The following is a 17882-nucleotide window of genomic DNA, read 5'->3' on the forward strand; positions in this document are numbered from 1 at the left end:
ATCAACATGAGACGTCAAAACATTTCACTGACCAATCAGGTAGCACTTACACTATGAATATTAATGAAGCTCCCAGTCTATACTTTTAGAAATTTGATTATTAATAGTGATAAAGAGATTTTAATATGACATTTTTATTTCTAAATGAAATATGAATCTGATTGTGTTTGTGTTTGATGAAGTTTTAAGCAGAAACAGAGTTTTGTTTGTTTTCATCTACACAGACATCAGCAGCTGAACTTTATACATTTTATTGATCAAACTAAATTCTGCACTAAGAGTAAACCGTAAATGATCTTTATTTATATGTGATTTGTAATGACAAAGTTCCACAATCATAATGTCATATAATCATAAAAAACAGACTGCAGGATTAAAATTAAAACCAGGTATTAAAATAATCTGTACAGCATTTTAAAAGGGAAATAAGTGTTTCTAAAATTTAACTAAAAAAACTAAAATGTATCTTTTTATTCTCAACATTTAATAGATGATTACTGTAAATTTGTGAGGTGAAAATTCATTCAGTCTTAAACAGTACCCAGAGGAAAAACTATTTGCTCATTGGTTGCTTTTTCTAAGCTCAGGAGACATAGTTGTGATTCTCCTATGTTTCTTGATTAAGTGTCAGCTGTTTATCAGATGTTTCTCCTAAAGTTCCTTAGGAGAAACAAATAGAGATGCAAATGAGAGATGTCTAAGAGAGTCAAAACTGAGATTTTGGTGAGAGAAGCTTGAATTATCTCTTTATTGTCTAAATTAGGTGTCAGCTTTGTCTTCCCATGTTTCTCCTAAAATCCATTAGGAGAAATAAGAGTAGACACAACTGAGACATGAGAAGTATCTGAGACTTGATTGAGATTCTTATTTAGCTCTTGTTGTAGTGTCAGCAGTGTCTCAGATGTTTCTCCTAAAATCCATAAGGAGAAATAAGAGTAGACACAATTGAGACATGAGAAATATCTGAGACTTAATTGAAATTCTTATTTAGCTCTTGTTGTAGTATCAGCAGTGTCTCAGATGTTTCTCTTTATTGTCTTGCTGTAATCTCTTTCAAGACTAATTAGAGAAAGTGTTTTCACTCAGAGATTGCTCTTACTAAGCTCAGAATTTATGATTGTGATTCTCATCTTTAGGTTTCAGATTTGAATTCACATTTTCCTCATAAAATTGCCCAGGGAACATACAAATAAATGAGACTAAAGTAAATTTGGAGAAGACAAGACATCCATGAGACTGTATTAAAATGAAGATGGGAGAGCTCTTTAGTGTCTTGCAGAAAGTTTTATTGCTCAGATGCTGCTTTTACTGTGCTCAGTATGAAGTTAACATTTTCATTACTCATGTAGGTTTCAAGATTCATTTTACATGCTTAATACAATGGCAAGAAAATACAATATGGAAATCTTTTACAAGGCACTTCAATTAAAAAAAAAAAGAAATTAAATAAAGTGTTAGATACTGCACATGAGTTATGTTTATACTTTGCAATCTCTGTATAGACACAGATTTTAATCATAGAGAAACACGTTTTCTACAATATCAAACTAAAATATATATATAATTTCTTTTTACACTTTATAAGCAGCATTTCCAAAAAAAAAAAAAACTCTAGACTAGAGTGCAGCACAGCTACATATAGATACTTAAATACAGAAACAGCAAAATAAAAGACCAGTAAATGACACAACATCATTGATGTAACACTACAATTATATAAAACATTTGAATTGTAACTTCAGCTGAGGGGTGAGGTATAGACCCAAATTATATAGTTATATAGAAGCCCCAAAAATGTTTCTTTTGGGGTTGAATTATGTGTAATGGTTTGTCTTTGATGTTCATCTAAATCTAATAAACCTGGCTGGTCTTGATTACAATATTCAGATGGTGTCATGGTCTGTGGATTAAAAGGCTTAACAGGGCATGGTAATTGCACAGATTGATGTTGGGTTAGTGGCAATCCTGGAGACGGAGGCTGGGTTAGTGCAAAGAAAGGACCATGTTCAGCTGGTGTAGAAGCGACCCGATTCTGGTTATAAAATGATTCAGCAGATGCATAATTTCTTTTTATGTCCTTCTTTGCACCCTTTCTCCGGTCCTGCTTTTGGTCACAGAACCCAATGTGATCTACAGTGGCATTATAAAATTTGTTGTCTGACCATCTTGAAAGAACTCAAGCTCCTGGAATGAGTCCCTCAAAGCTAGTAATTGGCAACTCCTTTTCTGTAAGTACGTCACAGGTCTTACTAATTCTTACAGTATCCATCTTCAAATGTTAGAAAAACATAAAGTCCTGTAATTGTAAGAATAAATCCAAAGTCAATAAAGAGTCACTAGGAATACAACATTGAAGCTTTTTGATTCATAATAAACCCCAATACATATTTGCACATTACATTTAACATCCAAAGACTGTAGCCTAAGGGACACACAAAGGCTTATTGATGTACAGACTTAATTTAAATGAAGCCTTTAATCCAATTGACTGTCAAAACTATTAAACTTATTTACCTTCTTGTTCTTCATTTTGTTGGGCAGTGGCTGGCCCACTGACCTTTGTTTTTTTGATTGGGTTACGGATTCTTTTAGGTATCTCCATCACACTGATCTCTGTTCTGTGGACAAGACCAAATTATAATAAACAAATTCTCAGTACCATAAACTATGCCTAATAAAAAGATCTTTGTGGGCTACTTACCTTCTCTTTCTGCTTCCCTTTAGTGCCATTACACTTGGTGGTAAAATGCCAGTTTTTACAATGGGCAATATAAATGTTGTGTTTATGGTTATTTGTATCTATGGTTTGAACGTCTCCTACTTGTTTAAGTGCACCATGACATTCATGGCAATCATCGCTCACAGGTAAACTGCACACCTGATGTTATCAGTGCAACACCTATACTGCCAAGTGAGGCAAAATACTTTAGCTAACAATGTCAGATGTGTTTGGCTAATTTATAAAAGAAGCAGTGCAAATAAACTTGCCACAGTATTATTTGTTTTAATTTTTTAAGCAAGCTATTTGGTTGAGTAGTACAGTATATACTCTTGCGTTACAAGAGAAAGGATGGCACAAATAACCATTAATCAGTCTCGTTGGAGAAGGAAAATTAAGGACCAATCAAAAATCAAAAGATATCGAAGAAAAATCATCAAAGTGAGAATTTACCCTGCTGAAAAATCCAGCATAAACCAGCATGAATTCCAGGCTCTTTTTTACTGGTTCAAGCTGGTATAGTGCTGGCATAATGCTGGTATACTGTAGATGGGTGGCCAGCATAGTCGTGGTGTTATCAAGCAAAACAGGGCTGGTGTAGCCGGTTAACCAGTATGATCTTGCTGGAATGAGCTTTATGGGAGCGACCTTTATTTTTGATTGTGTATGTTTCTATGTAACACATTAATATAATATTAAAACACAATATATTGGAATATATTTAATTATAAGTGTGTTATTTCTTTTGCTCTCTCTTTTGAATCAAGAACTGAAATAACAAAACTCAAAAAGATTTGAATAACAAATAAAAAACATTTAAAAATCATTCGAATGAGAGTGTGTGTGCCCTGCGATGGGTTAGCACTCCGTCCAGGGTGTATCCTGCCTAGATGCCCGATGAAGCCTGAGATAGGCACAGGCTCCCCGTGACCCGAGGTAGTTCGGATAAAGCGGTAGAAAATGAGTGAGTGAGAGTGAGTAAAAATCATTCGTTAGGGAGTAAAGTGTCTCCACAAATTAAATATAGTAATACCAACAAATGTTGACTTACCGGGCTCCATGAGGGAAGCAGCATATAAATCATACAGAATGATAGTTTTTGAAATATATATATATATATATATATATATATATATATATATATATATATATATATATATATATATATATATATATATAATGTATTTGTCTCAATTAAGAGGTAGTTAATTTGTTTTTTTTTTTAGTAAAGCAGTAATGTGAAGAGATATTACCCAGCATCAGCGTTGCTATGCAACCTTTAAAGCAACTAAGTAACTACATTTTCAAGAAGGTAAATGTAGTTCCTGCACTTTCCAAAAATAAATCTCGCAATAAATCTCGCTGATCACTGGGAATCAGAATGTTTGCATACGTGAGGTACCTGGATGACGGCTGCACGGCAGTTGTTTTAAATAGCGAAATTAAGAACTTTAACTACATGTTTGACCAAACTCAGGTTTATTGGGTACGATGGAAGCAAGACTTCTTCAGGGCACAAATACTAATGCTTAAAGGTATGTAACTTAAGCAGTAGCTGTTTTATCGAAACTCGTTCACTGCACAATATAAAAAAATAGGGATATATAGTTTTGTTTCTCATTTTGTTTCTATAATTTTCCAGAGAATAAAGAAGACATAGAGCAGGAGTTGTCTAAAGGCAAACGACTCCGGGTAGCATCTCTTAAAAAACATGGTCACCGCCACCACATACTACTTGTTACTCGCTAAAAGTGAGAGCGGAAGACCAAAAATGTGTGTTGTAAAGGTTATATTGTGTAACGTTATTTGTGCACGTGTGTATATTACAGTGTGATTTCTTATATATCTAGAAAATGGTCTTGGTCTTTATCTAACAACGAATATGCACTAAGAAATGTGATATGAAACAAATGGGTTTTGTTGTGGTCTTGCTGGGATTATACTAGCATCCAAAAGACAATATGTTGACCAGCACACCAGCATCCCAGGCTGGTCGGCCAGCACACCAGCAACCAGCACCTAATGCTTTACCAGCATACCACCATCCCAAGCTGGTCCCAGCATGCAAAACATACCTTATGCTGGACCAGCAATGCTGGGGTTTTTTTAGCAGGGTGGGAAATTCAGAAAAGAATCAAACAAATCTTTGATAATGCAGGTCCCTCATTTATTGTGCACAAATATTGCAGCGGTTGTTATATGTCAGTAGAGAGCGATAACGCCCTGTGAGGCAGAAGTATCAACTTCATATTTCATTGAAGTTCCAAATGAATCTCAAATTAAGGCATTGTTCGCAAAAAAAATAAGAAATAAAAAAATTGTTCTCAGTGTGGCCTTTTTTGTATCATAAATGAACTAAATTTTGTTGAGCGTACAAACAGAGAAAACATGATTCTTGCAGGTCTTTGGTTTGGTGAGTCAAAACCATCTATGCTGACTTTCCTTAAACCGCTGTGTGACACTCTTAATAATATACAAAGAGATGGAGTCCTTGTTCAATTTTATGAATCAGATAGTCCCTTTATATGCAGAGTATTAACCATTGCAGGTACTTGTGATTTACCCGCAAAAGCTTTAGTGTTAAATACTATTCAGTACAATGGACATTGTGGATGTTTAAAATGTGAACAGCCTGGCAAGACAATTAAAACAGGAGAAAGGGGACATGTGCATACTTTCCCCTTTCAAACTGAAGATCCACAGGGTCCTGCACGTACTCATACAAGATTTGTGGAAGATGCCAAGTTGTCCTTTGATTCAGAAACCATAGTGCGTGGAGTTAAGGGTCCCACATACCTCAGCACAGTAAATAGTTTTGATTTGATCTTAGGCACAGGTGTTGATTACATGCATTCTGTGCTTCATGGTGTAATGCGATTTTGATGCATTTGTGGTTTTCCACAGAATTCTCACTCTGTTCTTAAAGCTATAGAGCTTCAGAGTACCGGTGTATGTTGTTCTTTGGGTAGTTTTTCGAGGTATTCTTGCAAACCTGTACTACAATCACTTTCTGCTGCTAAGTGAAGCAATGTTCATTCTTCTTTTGGATTCCATAACCTTTGCACAAATAGATCACGCTGAGAAACTTCTGTGGAAGTTTTGTTCTCAGATGAATGAGCTTTATGGTGACAGATACTTGACAGCCGATGTTCACTTATTAGTTCATTTAGCAGACAGTGTTGGAGCTCTTGGACCTTTGTGGACCCATTCTTACTTTCACTTTGAGGACAAAAATGGACATTTGCTTCATCTCATTCATGGAACTCAAAATATTCCTCTACAAATGGTAAAAACTGCAGTGAAACTTATACAGTGTCTCCAAAATATTGCTCAAACCACCAAAATTGGTAATACCACTGCCAAGATGACAAATGACACAAGTCATTTTTGTTTTTCAAACACAGGTGCCTTTAGAGTGAAAGAAATGGGTGTTCCCTTCAATCTTTTGCTGTATTGTGCAGACATGTCTACATTAGAAATGTTTTTAGGACATAGCTTACATAGTAATGTTGTGAAGGCATTTAGCAGAGTTCAGATAGGCAGAACTGTCTATTCCTCAAAGCAGTATGTCAGAGTCAAAAGAAGAAACATTTGCACTGTGACATTTCATGATGGGAATGAAGTATGTTATGGTCAAATTGACTTCTTTTTCTTTTATAAAGATGGAGACAATTTTTCAAATGAGAGACATCTTGCTTTTGTGAATGAATTTTCATGCACAGGACTGCTCCGGGTGTGTGTTCACGGTGTGTGTGTGTGTTCACTGCTGTGTGTGTGCACTTTGGATGGGTCAAATGCAGAGAACGAATTCTGAGTATGGGTCACCGTACTTAGCCATATGTCACGTCACTTTAGATCTCCAGCTGGACGTTGTTACAGGTGCTACTTGTTTTCACATTGTAAGCTTACTTGAGAATCCTATAAAAAGAAAAGTTCTAGTTCTTGAAAATATTGTAAGCAAACTAATGTTTTAAAATTTGTCTTCAATGCCAGGCATTGCATATGCATCACATTTCCCAAACACATTGGAAAGGGATTGATTGATTGAATGAATTTTTTTGTCCTGCACTGTCTTTTGTCCTGCACTGTCTTGTTTGTCTTGTCCTGCACTGTTTGCACCAGGTTGCACAGATGCACTTTATGTGACTAAGACTACTTACATGTCCTTAGCACTGTCTTTGTTTTATGTAGCACCTTGATCCTGGAGAAACGTTGTCTCATTTCACTGTGTACTGCAACAGCTATATATGGTTGAAATGACAATAAAAGCTTCTTGACTTGACTTGAATGCATAACCACAACAAGAATTTGTTGTAATTGTAGATGAATAATGGTATGGTATACAATTGTATACAATTTCTTTATGGTTGCTACATAACATTTTTCTTTGTTTAATATATTTGTAGTATAATCAATGGATTTTATTATTTGTTATCATGTATGTAGGTTATTTGATTGTGAGTTTAAAATAAAATTGAAAAATTAACTCTCTAGCTAAGAATAATAGCCACCTTTACGAAAAGAAAATATATTGTCTAATATTTAAAGGATAAATATATTTAAATTAAATAATTGTATATTAAAAATATACACAATTATATATTGTGTAAATATATTAAAATAAATTGAGTAATAAGAAATTGCTGCTTTTCATATATTGAAAAATGTGACAATATATTTACTTATATGTGACAATATATGTCATTTTATATCCAGTAATATACTTCATATTATATAGATGTAAATGTGATAAGATTTGGTATTGGATGTGTAAAAATGTATTGAACATATATTTACTCTACGACATATATCCACACACGTATGGAAATTTTAATTTCTTAAGTTTAACAACCATTTACATCATACATTTTCATGAGGTAGACGAGCGAGAGACGTAGGAGGAGCGTCACCTGCGAGTCACACCGGTCTCGAGTCCTCTCATGAGGGAGTTTGGAGGCATATAAGGACTAGCGACACCAGTCAAGGACGAGAAAGGACCAGGCCTAAATAGATAAATGTGAGAGTGTGAGTGTCTCTGGTTAAGGAGAATAATCTGAGCAAAGTGAGTGATGTAGCTGAGATCTCTTATGAAGCTTTAGAGGAGATAAATGTAAGAGTGTGAGAGTCTCTATCTAAGGAGAATAATCTGAGCACAGTGAGTGATGTAGCTGAGATCTATTATGAAGCTTTAGAGGAGATAAATGTGAGAATGTGAGTGTATCTGGTTAAGGAGAATAATCTGAGCACAGTGAGTGATGTAGCTGAGATCTCTTATGAAGCTTTAGAGGAGACAAACATGAAAGAATGTCATTATATGTCTCAGGAGAAACATGTGAGAAGCATGAGACTTAGCCTTATGTCTCAGTTTGATGTTCACTTGATCTCATTTCTGTCTAGGAGAAAGATGTGAGTTGAGAAGGAGATCTCATGTTTGATTTTCCATTCCTCTGGGTAGAGATGACCAGTGGTGCTGAATTTTTACCTCCTTTATTTAAACCTGGATAGAAGTATGGATAAAGTTTCTTCTCAGTGAAAGACTGACCAGTGAAAGAGTAGATATGAGATCTGGACTTCACATCATAAAAGGAGACCAGACCCTCCTCATAATCTACAAATACCCCCACAACCTCCACCTTCTCTCTCAGTGTGAGGGGGACAGGGGGACCAACACAAGCCCTATACTGATTCTCATTCCTCTGTGCCACAGTCCAGATTCCATTCGTAGGAGTCAGTGTAATATACCCCTTCCTGTTAGTGTCCTCTGTGGCCACACCAACATCCCATTTAGTTTTCCCTGTGACCTGCACCTCATAATAAAATCTCCCTGAGGAGAAACCCTGCTTTCCCAGAACACTGGGCCTTCTATCAAACCTCTGTGGTGTATCAGGGAGATCCTGTCGTATGTCTCCATGTGTCACTTGTTTTCCATCAGCAGAAAGGATGAGTTCAGGATGAGCTGTATCAGGATCCAGAGTCACATCCACTAAGAGAAACACACAGTGTGTGATATGAGTTGTATGGGTCACCATACTTAGCCATATGACACGTCACTTTTCACTTATTATTACAGTTAGGATTTAGTTAGGATACAGTTTTAATCTGAGGCCTTGAACTCATTCATTCATTCATTCATTTTCTAGCACTTATCCGAACTTCTCGGGTCACGGGGAGCCTGTGCTCAGGCGTCATCGGCATCAAGGCAGGATACACACTGGACGTAATGCCAACCCATCCAAGGGCACGCACACACACACACACTCTCATTCACTCACGCAATCACACACTATGGACCATTTTCCAGAGATCGGGGGAGGAAACCGGAGTACCCGGAGGAACACAAGACGAAGGCAGGAATCGAGCCCCCAACCCTGGAGGTGTGAGGCGAAAGTGCTAACCACTAAGCCACCATGACCCCGACCTTGAGCTGTAAAGAATTATTCTTACCTGCATATTTCTTCTTCTTTAATAACTCTGTGAAAACATGTAGTTGTTTAATGACAATATAGTCCAAATAAAGTATTATTAAACACCACATCATAATATATACACTAATGTACAAAATTCCCTGCCCTCAGAGATTAGAAATGCTGAATCCCTGGGTGGTTTTTAAATCCCACCTTAAAACTTACTTTTTTAGGGTAGCTTTTATGTGATTACTTTGTTTGTTATTTATTGGCTTTTTATTTTTTGTATGGTTAGTGTTAGTGCCTGTAATGTTATGTGTATCTTTTAATTTTTTCTTTTTATGTAAAGAGCTTTGAGATGCTACTTTTAAAGGTGCTATACAAAATAAAGTTGTTTATTATTATTATTATTATTATTATTATTATTATTATTCATTTGTTGCATTTTTTCATTTTTGATGCTTTCAATACTTGTATTGCAGCTTCTTTCAGTTATTGTTTGTTTTGGGTGTAAATTGGAGCTGAAGTGTTGCTCAGTTTCGTTAAGGTTTTCTTTTTGACTTGGCCAATATAAAACCACTTGGCCACTTTTCCCCCTGATTAAGTCCAGTATTTTGCTGGCAGTGTGTTTTAGGTCATTGTCTTGTTGTATGTTGAAGTTCCTCCCAATATGACTGGGTGAATTTCTCTGTAAATTGGCAGACAGAATGTAAACATCTGAATTCATTCTGCTGTTACCTTCCTGTGTTACATCATTAATAAAGATTAGTGCACCTGTTTGCAGAAGCAGCCATGAAAGCCCAAGCCAAGACAACACCTCCAGTATTTTTCAAAGATAAGCTCATATGTTTTGGATCAAGAGCAGAACCTTTCTTCCTTTCCATCACTTCGGTGTCTCATCTCTGTACTTCATTGTGAATATATTTCTGCTCTTTGGAGGTTGTTTGTGATGTTACTGAATGCTGTTTTGGGGTTTTTCTTCACAGCTCTCACAAATGTTTGCCATCAACTACCATCGTCACATTTCTTACTTTTTTTCAGATGCTCCCAAATTGTTGCACTGACTAAACCCAATGCTTCAGAGGAGAAACACGGAGCTCAGATCAAGAGAAAACATTCAGTACTGTGTGATTAACAGGGCACTTTTGGGCAACAAGGAACATGTATCAGTCACAATTTCAATCATTTCTATCACTTGAAAAGACACAGATTCAGACAAAAGGTGCCATTTTTCTGAGTTGTTTAACACATCTAGCTGTAAATGTCTGTTGATCTCAAACCAGTGTTCAGTGTAGAGCAAAATACAATTGACTTTAGAACCCAACATGTTTGGAGGGAACTGTAAATATTACATTCACAGAAAATCCTAAATTTTCACAAAATCAGGTGTAATTACCATATTCCACACTCAGTCTCTGCAGTTCTGAAAAGAGAAAAATATTAATATTAGATCTACTTAGATACTTATTGGATACTGTTTAATACATTCATCCATTCATTCATTTATTTTCTACCGCTTATCCGAACTTCTCGGGTCATGGGGAGCCTGTGCCTATCTCAGGTGTCATCGGGCATCAAGGCAGGATACACCCTGGACGGAGTGTCAACCCATCACAGGGCACACACACACACACTCATTCACTCACACACACACACACTACGGACAATTTTCCAGAGATGCCAATCAACCTACCATGCATGTCTTTGGACCGGGGGAGGAAACCAGAGTACCCGGAGGAAACCCCTGAGGCACGGGCAGAACATGCAAACTTCACACACACACACAAGGCGTAGGCGGGAATCGAACCCCCAACACTGGAGGTGTGAGGCAAACGTGCTAACCACTAAGCCACCGTGTCCCCATGTTTTATACATTATTATTATTTTCTATTCAATAAGTGTGTGTGTAGAAACCAGATTTAAGTTGATCTGATTTGTTTCCTTTGTTCAGTTCTGAATTATTTGTAAATTCTATTATTATTATAATATTATTCTACAAAATAATATAATAGTTTATACAAAGCACATATAATAGTTTCTTATCTTCTAACAAAATTTTAATTGACAAAATAAATTAACATTTTAAAAGATAATTTAATTCACTGTCAGAAAAAGTTACTGGTCCTATAGGTACAACCTAATAAAAGTGAATATATGTATTATTATTACATAGTGACATTAATTTAAAAATATTAAAAAATCTGGCATGTGCACTTCATAGATAAAAATCTGTATTAGACTAGAGCTCCATTAAAATGTGTACAAATGTACTGACCATTCAGTTCCATGATCTTGTAAGAATTAGATATCATTAATAAACCTCACAGAAAGCAAGTGAACACCGTTTTGCCCTACACTGTGGTAAATATCTATTATAGAGTATTCTAATTGATTTTATGAAGCCCATATAACTGCCAGTCATGTTAGTGATCTAAAACTAAAGTGTTCATCAAATTTCTATTCATTAATAAATTGAATTACATTTGTATTGTTTCTCTGTTCAGTTTAGTAGTGATTTAATTGTATCAGCAATTATCTGTACATAAACTACCATCACACAGATATATGTGTATCTTGTGTCCTCTAGTGCAGGGCTCTTCAGTCTTACCCACAAAGTGTTGATGTGGCTGCAGGCTTTCAGACACAACTGACTCCACATTAATCAGCTAATCTTGTCTTACCAAGGTCTACTAGAAGCTGTTTATGAGCCTAAGTCCAACCAACTCATCTCCAGTCCCCTCTGCCCTTGTAATAATCTAAGAAAACAACCACTGGCAATGACAATTTCTAGTCACTATAACTACCAGTCATGAGAATAGAAGGACAAGGCCTTACAAACATCTCTAAAGTAAAAATTTCCACCACATGATCATTTAGTGATCAGTAAGGATAGTAGACTATCTCAGTCATTTATTTACTTCTGACCACACACACACACACACACACACACACACACACACACACACACACACACACACACACCCTATCTGTAAAATTTCAGTAAACAGTTAACATTGTCTTAAACCCATTTTAAACACTTTTTGTGTGAAACCTACATCACCACAGCAGCATAAACAAACTAACAAACTTCCCAGATACCTTCATTTATAAAGTGATAAAAACATAACTGAAGACACCTCTCACTATTTAACAGATTTTAATTCCCTGTCTTTTGGAGGTATGAATCTGTTGATCTTTTCATTGATGTTCTATCTATAATTTGTTTAATCAATATGTTCTTAAAAGCACAAAAAATATTTCTCACCTGCATTCTCCTTCTCAGTCTTCATCACTGAAGATAAAACAGATTTGATTAACACATTTATTTAAACAAATTTGTTTGAAATATTTTAAACCACAAACAAATGTATATAATGCTAGCTCACATAGTTCATCATTTTAATCAAAGTAAGTCAAAATAGCAAATGTAAGGTATCTAAAATTATACTGACAAAGCGTAGTCAGTGTTTACACTCAACTAAACCTATTTTTAAGGAGGAAAAATATTGCTGCTGCCTATGATGTACATGTAGCTCAGCAGTAAAGGTGTAGCTCATTCACCATCAGATTTCTTATAACCAAAGTCACTCCTGGTGAAATCTCAGCATTAAAAGCAGCAGTATAACATGCAGTGCTGATGACAGAAACTCATGATCTCAACTCACAGTGCTTCAGACACTATAAAATAGTTAAGAAGTTCAGGTATAATTACCAGCTTCCAGCCTCTGTATCTGCCTTTCTGAAAACAGACAATATTAAAATATTAATATTACACTTATTAGTCAGATATAGTTGCAAAGCGGACAGCAGAAATGTGATGCCTAAGACGTGCTCATCTACATGCAATAATGTCTGGTGAAAATTAACTATTTAATTCTCTGTTGTAGGTTTTAGTCTGTTGATTGTTTCATAGATGTTCTATCTATCATTTGCTCAGTTACATCATAGTTATGATACTAAAAGCACAAAAAAAAGTATTTCCCAAATTTGGACTGCTTCTGCATCTCTGTAGTAAAAAAATTTTTTAAAAATTGATAAATCGAAAATGATTATGCACTGCAACACCGACAACACAAAAGATTACAGTTTACATAAGTGACTGACAGATTGGTGGCTGTGTTGTGGTTAAGCTATAAAATGTATAGAGAGTGACAGTAGATTAGCAAATGTTAGAAAAATTGTCAAAATATTAATAAAAGTTTTATCATTAAAGTTGTTAAACAATAATTAATTTAATGTTCATTTCCTGGAAATTTGTTCTGATATTTCAGATGTGTAATAAGTTTTAATTAAATTAAATAAATCATTCCATGTGTTATTTATTTATTTTTTACAAGTAGATCTGTTCCTCTGCTCTGTTTAGAAGTGATTTATTTTTTAGCAGCATTTACTTGTGCATACTGTACACTATCATTATTTTATGTCCTCTTATGTCCTCTACTGGACATCTGGCATTACAATGTCTGTAGATTGTGGATTGTAATTTTCTAATATGATGGGGACAGAAAGTCTATACACCCCCAGTTAAAATGACAGATTTGTGATGTGATGTAAAAAGATAAACTAAAATAAACCATTAAGAGAGTAATCAGTACTTGTCATATTGTCACGGATTGACACAGGCGAATGCGGATCCATATGCAGTAAATCCTTTTAATACACAAAACAGGAAACAACTAAGCAGGCAAAACAGGTCAGAACACTGAACAGGACAGGGACCAGGAACAGACAACAGAATACACCAAACAACGACTCACAACAGGGAAATGAACAAACAGAGTAGATATAGGGAACAAGGACCAATCACAAGACGGAGGCAAACACAGACTAAGACAAAACACCTGGGGAAGAGAATGAGTGCAGTTAATGTCCATGGTAGCAGATAGGTGGGTGGGGTCAACAATTAACAGCAGGGAAATGACAGCAGACAGAAACAGGGGAAAACACAGACAGACTCGTCACACATATATTCCTCCAGCTCCTTTAATGTTGCTGCATGTCTCTTAGCAGCTTCCTTGGTAAAGTTTTGTCTTGACAATTTACACATTTTTGGAGGGAAATCCTGTTCTTAGTGATGTGAAAAAAATCCAGCTGATCTTTATTTAGAGTTAATCAGAATAATGTAATTGATGACAGCTTTATGATAATTACTTTTTTAAATGAGATTGGTTTATTTCAAAGACAGCCACATCCCCAATTATAAAACATATGCAAATTGGTTCTTGTAACTTACATTTTTATTATGTATTTAAGTTTTTCTATTTGTTTTTACTTAATTTGTAAACTTTTACAATTTCACAATGAGGATGAAAGTCTTTTTATATACATTGTATATTTATGTACAGTGTAAAAGGTTCTCTCTCAATTATGTTAAGTCTAAAATGCAGTATAACTTAATGTTGTGGTTTTATTAAATAAAGTTAATTACATTTTACCTTTCTTGTGACAAACAACTGCAGTTACGATCAATCCAATAGCAATAAGACATGCTGAAACTGAAATCCCAACAATCCACTTCCAAGCACCAAAGACTTTACCTAAAATAAACCACATTTAACACATATTTTAAACCATTCAATTAATTTATAGGTACAAGGTGTATTATTACACACAACAGTGTTGCAGTATTGTTAATAGCTAAAATAATAATAAGTTCAAGTGTCATTATTAATTACCTTTATCTGTAATGATTACAGTAGAATGTAACAATCTAACTTAAGTATAAAAGTTTTATATTCACACACTTACTTCTGATGATAATCTCTGTCTCCATCATGTGATGTTGTTGCTGAAGTCTGCAGTAAAACCTGTTAGAGTCGCTATAATCATAAACAGTGATGCGGCTTTTCACACTGAAGCCCTTGGTGTCTCTGTGTATCTGTGTATCTTCAGCAGTCAGAGTGACTCCTTCTCTGTCCAGCCACAGAACATCAGGTTCAGAGTTCCAGCCTCTGGATTCACACACTAGATTAATCCCTCCTGAGTTACCAAAACTCTCCATCATTATCACTGGGTGGCTTCCCTGAGCTACAGTCAATAAAGAAAAATAATATTAGATTTAAATCATACAAACAGACAGTAATGAACATCTTTTAGAAAAGAAAACATCAATAATAATAATAAAACAACAGTAATTAAATCTTCCCCAACAGAGGTTCAACACTAAAAACTAAAACCAAGAAAAATTTAGTTTTTCTGAAATTTTGTGAATCCTTCATCACAAAAATTTATCTTACCCTCTACAATGACCTTCACAGTGATGTCATCGTACCAGGATTTGTCCTCAACAAGACACTTATATTCTCCTTCATCAGAGACTCTGAGATCTGAGAGTTTGAGTGAAGTGTTGCCTTTCTGTAGCTCCGCTTTAAACAGTGATGTTCTTCCTGTATAGGACTGAGCCTGATCTTCATTTTTGTCTTCATGATCCCTATAGAGATGCACTAATGAGTCCTTTACATATAGTTTGAACCACTGCACTGTCATGTCCACAGCACTGGTGTTTGGTTTGATAAAACAGGGCAGAACCAGATCTTCACCAGCTACAGCAACAAGAGTAGCTTTTGGACCAATAACCTCTAAACTCTCTGTATTATAGTGAAAGAAAGAGCAAATACAATATATCACTATATTTTAATATACAATACTGACTTTATTTAATTGTGTACCTTATTTCTGAATGTAGAATCAAATTTTTACTTATTTTTATAGAAAAACACGTGTTTTTGTCAGAAAAAAAGTCATATTTACGAGTTACAAAAAAACATTTAAGGTCATGTTAAAGAAATACAGGTCATTTATGGCAAACATTAAAGTTAAATACATGTTAGTAGTTTCCATCAGGCACTTATCAGAGTCACACTGTTCTGGTGGATGAATGATGTTGTATTAGCTATATAGCCTATTAAATATTGAAAATAACATCAATCAATAAACATATGAAGTAAATAGTTAACTGGGAATTTTTTCATAGTAATGATATAAAATAGATATAAATGAATTTAGTAAAATACATATTTTGTTTACAAAAAATTATAATTAAACATGTGAATGGGGAAAATGTGACTCTGTAACTTGAACTGTTACATGTTTGATGGTGCCACATGGGATAAAAAAAGACAGGAAGAGGAAATAGAGGTTGTAGGGAAACCTGTATTTATATTACTTTAACATTATGAATTCACATTAAGAACAACTTACATAAACACTATTAAGGTTAAAACTGATAATATTAAAACCGACGGTTAGAACTGAAAATAAATAAAATACTCTGCCAAGTAGTTATGCTGTCTTCATTTGCTATAGGAATTATTGCAAGTAAGAATTTCCCCACTAGGAAGTGTATTGTATTGTCTGTTTGCACTGTCTCATGTCTTGCACTGTTTTTGTCTTGCACTGTGTTGTCTTGCACTGTTTGAACAAGGTTGCACACATGAACTTTATGTGAACAGGTTAATCTTACTTAAACTATTTTATTGTTATAGCTTGTCATGTTGTTCATATTCAATTATGTATATAAGCAAGAAAATTCCTTTATCATTATCAAACTATCTGAATAATTTGTGCTTTGTTGTTAATGTAAAAATTAAAAAAGAGAAGAAAATATGTATGAATAAACCTGGCGTTTCTGTGCAGGTTTTATGTTCTTTACGACAACAAAGCATTTACACATGATGCTTGTATTATCACTTCAGAAATGGGATGTAGAATAATTATATACTACTTGAAGGCAACTTGATAGCACATGTTCTTTTAAAACATTTCCATTTCCTTATAAACAATGTGTACTGTGTTTTCAGTTTATTGCAGTGGTTCTGATGTTTTCTCAGATTGCAGTGTGTCTCTACATGCAGTCGGTGTGGCTTCAAGTTTGTTAATGTGTGCAGTATGCGGAGGAATTTGCAGATGCTGTTTCCGAGCCTCTCTGAGCATACTGCCAGTTTAATGCATTCGTTTTATACATTTCTATGTGCTTTGTGCAAATGCAGCATCACAAAGAATTTCTATTTAAGGATTTTTAAGTGCCATGTGTCACTCCAGAAATCAGTTTTCTCAAAAACAAATGTTCTAACTAAATGTACGTATGACTCAGAGTTCGGTAGTTGAGCCTGGAGTCATATCAATATACAGTATCAACTGGACTTCTTTCTAACTTCCTGCCAAATTCCCTCAGGCTAAAGAAGTTACTCAGAAGAGCAGTGAAATGGTAAAAACAGCCACATAATTCAAACCATCAATAGCAATCATTTGTTATTTCACTTCCGCCTGCCAAAACTTAAACGTAATCACAATTCCCTTTATATTTGCGTTTCCAAAATCAACTCTTAACCCTGTCAATCATTGTTGGGGCTGTGGGATTATATTATGGGTTTGTATCTGCAGTGATGTCATTCACAGTCGACCTTTGGCCTGAACAGAATATGTGCAGTTTTTATTTACTCTTTAACTCTGTGTGTTTTATTAATTTCATTAAGAAATATGTAGAAAACTCATTAGTGCATCTCTATAGAGATCATGAAGACAGAAATGAAGGTCAGGCTGAGTCCTATAGAGGAAGAGCATCACTGTTTAAAGAAGAATTTGTAAAGATTGCTGTAACTCATCACTATTATTTATAATGGTTGCAGAACTGCTACCCATACTGATAAAAAATAATGATATTGAAGGGCTAAATGTGTTAGATAGACAAATAATAATGCATCTTTATATCTAAAAAATGAACATCAAATATCATTAGCTCTGCATACTGTTACACAATT

At 35.0% G+C, this 17882-nt stretch overlaps 1 protein-coding gene across 2 annotated transcripts in view; it reads right to left on the minus strand.

Annotated features, from left to right (window-relative positions):
• Positions 1-7368: 7368 nt before the first annotated feature.
• Positions 7369-17882, minus strand: part of LOC113663126 (butyrophilin subfamily 1 member A1-like) — a 36809-nt gene continuing 26295 nt past the window's right edge. Inside the window, exons 3-10 of one of the 2 annotated variants that reach the window (XM_047819829.1) lie at positions 15360-15710; positions 14872-15150; positions 14559-14660; positions 12836-12862; positions 12389-12415; positions 10520-10546; positions 9164-9190; positions 7369-8702 (exon numbers count right to left, since the gene is read on the minus strand). In XM_047819829.1, the coding sequence (XP_047675785.1) occupies positions 8113-8702; positions 9164-9190; positions 10520-10546; positions 12389-12415; positions 12836-12862; positions 14559-14660; positions 14872-15150; positions 15360-15710 (1430 nt within the window). In that variant the 3' untranslated portion in view covers positions 7369-8112. The remainder of the gene's footprint in view (positions 8703-9163; positions 9191-10519; positions 10547-12388; positions 12416-12835; positions 12863-14558; positions 14661-14871; positions 15151-15359; positions 15711-17882) is intronic. The other variant, XM_047819836.1, reaches the window with a different exon arrangement.

This window comes from Tachysurus fulvidraco, chromosome 1, assembly GCF_022655615.1.
Source record: "Tachysurus fulvidraco isolate hzauxx_2018 chromosome 1, HZAU_PFXX_2.0, whole genome shotgun sequence".
Taxonomy (NCBI): Eukaryota; Metazoa; Chordata; class Actinopteri; order Siluriformes; family Bagridae; genus Tachysurus; species Tachysurus fulvidraco.